At 32.0% G+C, this 9,754-nt stretch overlaps 1 protein-coding gene across 1 annotated transcript; it reads right to left on the bottom strand.

Annotated features, from left to right (window-relative positions):
• Positions 1-3,351: 3,351 nt before the first annotated feature.
• On the bottom strand, positions 3,352-7,193 carry LOC145068464 (DNA ligase (DUF1666)). Its single transcript, XM_079015432.1, has 6 exons — positions 6,820-7,193; positions 6,126-6,604; positions 5,662-5,997; positions 4,666-5,040; positions 4,246-4,463; positions 3,352-4,107 (listed from the first exon to the last, which is right to left on the bottom strand). The coding sequence occupies exons 1-6, from the start codon at positions 6,960-6,962 to the stop codon at positions 3,862-3,864; spliced, it is 1,797 nt and encodes a 598-aa protein (XP_078871558.1). The 5' UTR covers positions 6,963-7,193; the 3' UTR covers positions 3,352-3,861.
• Between the last annotated feature and the right edge of the window lie 2,561 nt (positions 7,194-9,754).

Here is a 9,754-nt window from a genome sequence, read left to right as displayed (position 1 = left end):
GTACCCTTTGTCAAGGTTCAGTGGCATCGTTAGAAGGGCTCTGAGTGGATTTTGCAGCCTGAGTCGGAAGTACGTCAACACTACCCATATCTATTTTAAGCTAAGGATTTCAAGGACGAAATCTAGTTCAAGTGAGGGATAATTGTAATACCAAGTTTCCTATATGATTATTCCTAAGTTTTTTTTTTCTAAATAAAAATCTTAAGTTATGAATTTTGTGGTGACTATAATGTGGTGAAAGATGCACCACGACATGGTTATGGCTTGATGAAACGGACATTCATTTAGGTCCCCACAACATGGAATTATGTTTTCCACGACATGGATGCGGACATGTTGCTAAACCCTAACTTTTGTGCTTATGAACCTATTTAAGGGATTTGATGGCTAGGGTTTGCACACCCTCACCCTCAATCACCTCCCTTTTACCCTCAGGGAAACCCTAGCCTCAATTTTGACATTTGAGAGCTTTTTAGTGGTACTTTTGGTGTTTTAAAGAAGAATATAGAGCTCTTGGTGCATAGATATAGAAAGCAAACCTCCTCACCTTATCGTTACATATATTCTAGACTTTTGTAAGTCCTTAAGTTCCAAGCTTTAAGCTTAGTGCTTCTAGATCTAGGATTCTTGTACCTTTTCTCTGTGATTGCAAGAGTTTGAATGGTTAGGTTCCATAAAGTTGGCAGCTTTATGGATCCTTGAGGACCCTTTTGGGTTATATGTTCTAGATCTAGAGTTCTATGGTGTTATTGGTCTCATTCACAAATTTGAGTTCATTTCTTCCATGTTTTTGACCTAGTTCGGAAGAGACATGCATGTCCATAAAGAAAAGGTTTTTATGATGCATTAGAGGTGTGAAAGCCTTCTAGAAAGTATGGATGGGTGGCCTTAGTGATTAAGACCTTAATGCATTAAGCTGGCCAAAAAAGTTCCAACGACATGGAGGACTTTCCTCTACGACGTACCGATAGGCAATCTTATGATTGTTTTGTCCTGAGGTCACTACGACATGGCAAATGCTTGGCCATAACGTAGCGACCGTCTATGAGACCTTTGACTATTTACTTTACCTTTTGACCAAGTTAACTTTTGGGTCAATTTAGGGGATTTAGGGCCATAGATTAAGGATTTGCCTCTATTTGATGAATAGGTAGCTCGTAGTATCGGTTCTCGCCATCATATAGGCTGTGTGGATATCTTTTAGCTTGCGATGTGAGCTTTCTCACTATACTTTGTACTACAGTATACATCCTTGTGTGTAGGATGTTGTTATGCTATAGTGATCTGTTATGATTGTAGATCTACTATGATTACCTTCTCTTTCTTGTTATTGTTTTGTGTATATGTCGACATAGTGTGGTCAGTTTGACACAATACTACTTTGTGTTGTAGACCAACATAACTAGGAGAGGTCTAACTGTATGTTGCAGGCTCGAAAGTGGTCTAGCTTTATGATGTTGACTCAGGAGGCAGTCTAGCCCTATGTTGTAGGCCTGGTGTGCATGCATTGCATGTGTGTTGTTGTGTAGGGTACTTTGGGTAACTTACTAAGATTTGACTTACAGTTGTGGATTTTAATGTTTCAGGCATTCTGATTTTTATGTTGACAGATGTTATATTATACTATGAGTTTACTCTTATGTTTTGGAAACAATGTTTGACCGACTTATGATTTTTATGAAATGGCTTTGAAAATTAATTTTTTATTATGGTTTTTAGAACGTTACCCTCCATTTGTAAAGAGGATCCACCTTTTTTATTCTTCTATGTCTTGAAGCCACTGGACTTCTTTCTCTACTCTAGGTTGAATATCCGGATTGAAATCAGCCATAAAGTTTTTTAATGTCTGTGATTTTATGGTAAACTTTGCTTCATATGTTAGGTCATATGTACTTAGTTGTGCATACCACTTAGCCATTCTCCCTGACATCTCAAGTTTTCTTATCACATTCTTAATTGGATAGTTAATTTTTACATAAATGGGATGAGTTTCAAAATAATGACATAGTTTAGCTGAGGCACACACAAAGGATAAGATTATTTTCTCAAGATGTAAGTACCTAGCCTCGACATCTAACAAACTTTTGATTAGATAGTAGACAAGATGTTGAGCACCATCTTGCTCCTTTACCAAGGCTGTGATTTCTCCATTCTTGGATACAACTAAGTATAAGAACAATGGTTCTCCATCTTCAGGTTTAGCTAGCAAAAGAGTGTAATATAAATAATTCTTCAGATCTCAGAAAGCTTTTCATGTTCTGACATCCATTCGAACTTTTTGTTCTTCCTTAAGACGTCATAAAAGGGCTTGCATCCTTCATATGTTGTGGACATAAACCTATTTAAATCCGCAATCCTACCTGTTAATCTTTAGACATCATTGGTAGAAGATAAGGATTTTAAAATTAAGATAGCCCTAATTTTTTCTAGACTAGCTTCAATTCCCCTCTTTGTAACCATGTATACCAAGAATTTTCCTACTTTGGCACCAAAATGTAACTTAGATGGGTTGAGTTTCATGTTGAATAGGTCCAAGATGTTAAACGTTTAACATTTCCATTTATTGCTCACTTCCGATGACAAACAATGTATTCAAAGTACAATGAGTTCTGAATATAATGTCTACAAGTGAATTAATTATTGGTGTTTGTTTTGTAGGGTGGGGAATCTTATTCCAGATGAGAAAAATCATTATGTTCTTTACTTTGTTTTCTATTTGAATGTTGATGATCATAATGTCTTTAGGTAGTTGATTAGGTAGTAAAGGATTTCATGTAATTTTTTAAAAGTGTTTGTAAAGGATATTGAAATAAGCTTTTTAACTTCTATCTCCCTAAAATTTTTATATTTAATTATACTTTGAGAGAACATGTTTCCTTTTTGAACTGCTTGTGAAGGGTATAATGGTCATTTTTCATCAATCAGCACATTGAGTCAGATATACAATCAAATACCATGGTTTCTTATCCGGTCAAGATTTTTTACCTCGATAGCCTATCAAATGGGACCTAAATTAAACTTTTAGTCCGTAAGTTTAGCTAGTTTTCTTGTTTTAGGCTCCAAAGAATGTTAAGGGTCTTTTTTCAGTATGTTATGGACATTTAAATTATAAGGAGAGAGAGAGAGAGAGAGAGAGAGAGAGAGAGAGAGAGAGAGAGAGAGAGAGAGAGAGAGAGAGAGAGAGAGAGAGAGAGAGAGAGAGAGAGAGAGAGAGAGAGAGAGAGAGAGAGAGAGAGAGAGAGAGAGAGAGAGAGAGAGAGAGAGAGAGAGAGAGGAGAGAGAGAGAGAGAGAGAGAGAGAGAGAGAGAGAGAGAGAGAGAGAGAGAGAGAGAGAGAGAGAGAGAGAGAGAGTTATTAACTTTTCTAATTCTATAAGTATAAAATACTAAAACTGATCAAATTTGTTGGTAACTATTGCCTCTTGATTTGATTTGTTTATTGAAGCCCTTTTCATCTAAAAACAAAGTGGTGTTCTTCAGCTTTATCCTTTGCGCGCCAACTCTTTATTCCAATATGCATCTTTCCCCGGCTTTAATAATCCATCAGCAGATCTGAGTGGTTAATTTGTTGAATGATGACAACAAGATGACATGATAAACAATTGGTCAATCCTCGATTGGCAATCATCATCGTTGATCTTTATCCATTCGCCAAATATCCAATATATGCCTTCTCTTATCCATGCATGACCAACTTTTTTTTTTCTCTTTCTTCTTTTTCTTTCACTAATCTAATTAATTACCAAAAGGGGTGAAAGGTATATTCTCTATCATTCGAGGAAAAGAGCTAGGCAGTGTGATGTGTACATTCATAATCTAGTCATGAAAGCAATAAGCACATGTATGGTGGGGTATGCATCAGCTAATGTGCAGGAAAGAAAAGTGGTGAAGAATCTCTTTGTAGTTTTCCATCACAAACTTTCACTTTGGTCATCTTGTCTTCACACCAATGCATCTGTTCTTCACTTAAATCTGTAGTTCTCAGAACTCTTGACACCACTTTTAAGTCTATCAGAGCCATCAACACCTCCATCGCATTCTCTTGTTTTGTCCTCCTTTTCCTTAAGCACTTACGCGAGCGCCTTAAATCTATCAACTTCAGCTTCTTCTGCAAGTTTCAAATTTATATAGAAAGAAAAATGTGAAAATCATTGTGCAACTCATTATTACTCAAGAAACTATCTTATAAGTTCACATGAACCCCTTTAAAATGCATACTTTTCGGAAAAATAGAGAGATCATTGACCTTATGGTTTACTTTCTTGAGCAATAAGAGAACTGTAGGATCCACTGTAGTTCTTGGGTTTTTGATACTAAAGAGACGTGCAAAGATCTGAAAGCGATTCTCCTTGTCAGCCTTGAGAAAACTCATGAATGTCTTGATTGCTTCTTCCATGATTACAAGGAATGAATCTGACGAAATTCTTGAACCCAAATATTCGTCTTTCTTCTCCTCGTCAGAATCTACAAAAACCTTGAATATTTAATTCTATAGCAGATCAATGACCCAAACACACATATAGATTTTTAAAGTAATTATATTTGGGTTTCTAATTACTTTAAATATTATTGTCATATGTAACATAATGGTTATGTAACGATAAGTTAATTAAAACAGATGAGTTAAAATTAAATATATAGAAGTACATAATGAAATGAAGTGTACCACGGTATTCTGGGACTTGAAGCAACTTAGGAGCTAAACTTCTCATTCTGGCATAAACAACAGGTCTCCTGCCATTCTCATAAGGCTCGTTCTCAATGTAACGTTGTAGAAGCACTTGGAATTGTTGAAATTGTTGCGCAATGTAAGCAGGACATCCAGGGTCGGAGTCACTACGTGATGCTCTTAGTTGGTGGAAGTAGTTGTAGTTCCAATTAAGAGCTTCCCATGTCAAGCAAATTTGTGCTACATATGCTGCTTCTAATTCGTGATACGAATTCTGATAAATATATGATGTTTTCTTATTTCTTGATGCTAATTTGTGAATGATTTTATCTGATAATGATGAATGGCATGTTGCTGATGATCTAAATGACTCTGAAATAAAGCCATCATTTCATTAGTCAAAATAAGTATAGGAATTATTGTGACATTGATTAGTTAAATATGACACTCTTATATGAGAAATATTACTCTAATAAATACTAGGCTAATGCATTTAGGGTTTTTGGATTGCTTATTTAAAAAACAACTTTATATTTGTTTGGATTGACGTTTAATGGATTAAATAAAATCGTAGTGAAATTTTATGTCGACAAGTTTCCTAGTGTAATATGAACTTTTCAATGAATTATTTTTCAAAATATGTTGCATTTAACTTTTGTATAATGTATAGTTCCATTCACAACAGAAAAGTAATAGTAAAACTTTTTTAATTTTTCAAATATGTTGTCTTGAATTTTTGTATAATTACATTAACTAATTATAGAAAAGTAATGCTATTTTTTTTAAATACATTCAATTAAACCGACATATTGATAAAAAATTTAACAAATTAAAAAGCAAGTACACTAAATTAATTTCTTTAAAATTAAAAATCTAGAAAAACCAAATAAGAACAACAGGAATTATTGAAGAACAGACATCATGTACCCTTTCGAAAAAGAAGGAAGTCTAACTTTACTTACTGAGGAAGGAAACTAAGTTGAGAGAGCGCACCTGTTTCTTGAAGTTTTTGTGCGCTAATTCTATCTAAAAATAACATTTCTTCATCATACTTTTGGAAAACAGTGTAAGACTCCCATTTGGGGCAACTTCTTCTTGATGAAGACGAAAACGGATCATAACCCGGATCTCTACAATTAATGGAGCTCCGCCACTCAGATGAACTCTTGGAAGTGGATCCGATGGTGTTCGTGTCACCAAAGATTTCTTCTTGATCCTTTTCTTCAAGTTCAAGTTTCTTAGTAACCGAGTTCAATGGTGCTATATTCAAAAGCTTGTCGACTTGGGTTATATTTGATTCCCAATTCTTTCCTTTTTCACGATACTTTTCTGCATTAATAAAATACGAACAATTAACTATTTTTGAATATTCGCATCAAGTTCTTATGGGAATCTATAACGATCGATGCATATTCAATTCCTTGACCTAAACATACACAAAGACAGTATCACAGTACCTTCAAATTTGTCGTCATCAAGCACAAAAGCAATTTTCTTCGTCACACGCAAAGATGGTTCGTCTCCGACATATCTGAAAGAAGTACAAGCAGACTTCGCACGTGTTGTTATTGCTGGTGTATTCACATCGTATCTAAAAGATTTAGATGTCGATTTCGGATCAACAGCCGATGATATCATCTCCACCACCTCCTCTTCCTCCTCTCGACTGCTGTGTTCTTCGGATTCAGCTTCCGGTAAGCTATAGAAAGACAAGTCATCACTGATACCAACGCTTCTTTCCTCATCATCTGTTTCGTTTTCTAAAACTACGGAGTTTTGACATGAACTTGTTGGACTAGTCTGAAAAAACGTGAGCTCTTCGCCATCTCCGGTTATATCTGCAACCAGATGGCCTTTCTCCGGAGTCTCGTTGTAGTAATCCTCATCGCTTTCCTCTTCCTCCGAAATTGTCTCATATTCATATTCTTCATCGTTTCTGCATAGCGATAAACACAAACATCATTCATGTGTTTTTAAAGAACCCAAAAGCATTATCTATTTGTAAGTTAGTAAAGCATGAATGAAATCAACATCAAAGACTTTATATGTGCAAATTCAATACACTTGAGTTGTGTTTAAACTAAACTGCTAAAACCGAATGCATGCATGGTTTAGAGTTTCGCTTAAAGAAGAAAAGATTATTAGTATTACCTTGGGAGGAACGGGATTGAAGAAATGAAGAACAAGAACTTAGAAAGGAAAATGGAGGTGAGGTAGAAGAAGAGGAAAAGAAGCTGAAAAGAACTGGAGGCATTGTAGAACAAACGAACAATGGTTTCTTTTGAACATTGCATGTTTGTTGAAGGAACGAAGAAAGAGTCTTTCTTCTACAAAGATCACCTCACTAGTAAAGGAGTCTCTCTCTGTCTAATACATCAAAAAGCAAAGTTGGTGTTTATTGAACTCCTTTTCATCTAAAAACAAAGTTGGTGTGCTTCCACTTTATCCTTTGCGTGTATCATGTCGCCAACTTTTTATTCCAATATGCATCTTTCCCCAGCTTTAACTTTTGATTCACCATCCTAATTCCTCTTCTACAGTTCTACAATAAACATTAATCTTCAAAATATAAAGATAAAAGAAAAAAAGCAAACCTCCTCCGGTATCATCTTTATCCTTGGGTTCCCGCGCCACTACACGTAATATTAAATACAACAGTTTTTTAATGCCATCACTTTTTTATTTTTTATAATTCAATAAATCTGATCAATTAAGCAAATCATAAGATTCAATATATGTTCTAATATATTAATAAATTATTCTATTGTATTACAATAGTATAACCATACGATTCAATATTTACTCAGCATCCATATCAACCATATATCACGCCGAAGCCAGCTGAATGTTAACTTATTGTCATTATTTAATAATCCATTTGGAGATTTAAGTGGTTAATAATCGAACCGTCGTTATTTATCCTCAATTGGCAATCATCATCGCTATCTTTATCCATTCGCCCAATATCCTTCATTGCATATATATATGCCATCTATTATCCATGCATGATCAGTTTTTTTTTTTTTCTTTCATTCTTTTTCTTTCACTAATGTATCTAATTACCAAAAGGGTTGAAAGGGATATTCTCTTTCATTCGAGGGAAAGAGCTAGGCAGTGTGATGTGTACATTCATAATCTAGTCATGAAAGCAATAAGCACCTGTTGCTAATTTGCAGGAAAGAAAAGTGGTGAAGAATCTCTTTTGTAGTTTTCAATCAAAAAATTCACTTTGGTCATCTTGTCTTCACACAAATGCATCTGTTCTTCTTCTGTTTTTCACTTCTCATCAGAACTCTTGACACCAATATATATATATATATATATATATATATATATATATATATATATATATATATATATATATATATATATATATATATATATATACCAGGTGTGAAACCCGTGTATTACACGAGTTGATTTAAAAAAAAAAAATTAATGTAAACAGAAAATAATTTTTAATGTACAACTTTTAAAATAAAAAAGGAAGAAAACATATTTATTGCAACTTAATATCATATATATGATATTTAATACTTTACATATATAAATATATGACTTTAATTTTAAAAATTGAAACAAATCAAAAATTGACATATGGGTGATATTTATTTCAAAAATATCACAAAATGACAAGTGTCAAAACTCATGAGAGATTGACATGTGGCAAAAAAAAATCTTCATTTATTAAGGAGGATATATATATATATATATATATATATATATATATATATATATATATATATATATATACTAGGCGAATATCCGCGCGTTGCGCAAAATACAACAATATGTTTAAAATATTTATAAATATATGTTTTTTAAATATATCGATGATGTTGTTTTTTGTTCTTATAACATCTTTTTTCTGAATTATCTATACTAATAAATAAAACCCATTTTCTGCCACATGTCATGTCCTCATTGATTTGGACACATGGCATTTTAATAGATTTTTAGAATTTATTTATTTCCACATGTAATTTTCTGATTTGTTCACATATCATAACTTATTTTGGTTATAATATTGAGAGAAATAAATGCTTCCTTGAAAAAGAATTGATATATTTATAATGTAATAAATGTCATAATTAATGAGAGCTCTAAAATTGATATTGATATTAAATTTAATGTTTAAATATTGATATTAAATTTTTATTTTTAATAAACCCGTGTATTACACGGGTCTTACACCTAGTATGATGATATAGACATCTTTTAAAATTCTATAATCTCAGTTGTCTCGATAGTCTCTACCTGCAAGTTACTTATGAATAAAATTAAATATAATATACGCTTTAGTAATGTTTATAGTGGTTGTTACGATTAGTTAATTTTAAAAAGTTTATTTGTTTGTCATTTTAATTTCTATCATTGTAATTATTTAAAACACCAAACATTGTTTTTGTTTTTAAAAATAACAGTATAATTTTTTATATAATATTATTTTTAGCTATTCTTATTGTAAGTAATATTTAAGCTACTTATTTGAAATTTTTTAATGATTATAAAAAATAGTTTCATTTTTTTGTAATTTATGATTGCAATTTAGGTTTAACACTATAATTTCTAACTTTTAGCTATTTATAGAATAGTCTCTCGATTTTTTTAATGCTTAACTGAAATTTTGATTTAACTTAATCGTTTAACATTATATTAAAATTAATAATTTAACTATTTTGCATAAAATCATAAATTATACAAAAGTTGTAAATTTAAAATGACAATTGCTCACATACAACATACCTAAACTAATAAGTTAACTACGCAATTTAGTTAATTTATTATTAAAATTTAGTTTTTGCATTAATTTAACATCATTAACCAATTTATAATAATAATTATAAAAAAATTGAAAAGTCATGGAGGTTTCAAATGCATGTGGTGCAAGTAAAAATGCATATATAGTTGAAGTTTTTACATATATATGTTTTATTAAATATAATAATAACATTGTTGTTAAATTTGATATAATAATTCATATACTAAGTTGATATAATATATTGATTATTTTGAATTATATGATAATATATACAACTATTAAAATTACATAAACTCAATCGTTTTAAATTTATTTGTTTAACTT

Source organism: Lactuca serriola, chromosome 8 (assembly GCF_051521515.1).
Source record: "Lactuca serriola cultivar US96UC23 chromosome 8, Lser_US96UC23_V15, whole genome shotgun sequence".
Taxonomy (NCBI): domain Eukaryota; kingdom Viridiplantae; phylum Streptophyta; class Magnoliopsida; order Asterales; family Asteraceae; genus Lactuca; species Lactuca serriola.
Note: the sequence above shows the minus strand (reverse complement) of the source record. Positions and strands in the feature narration are given on the sequence as shown.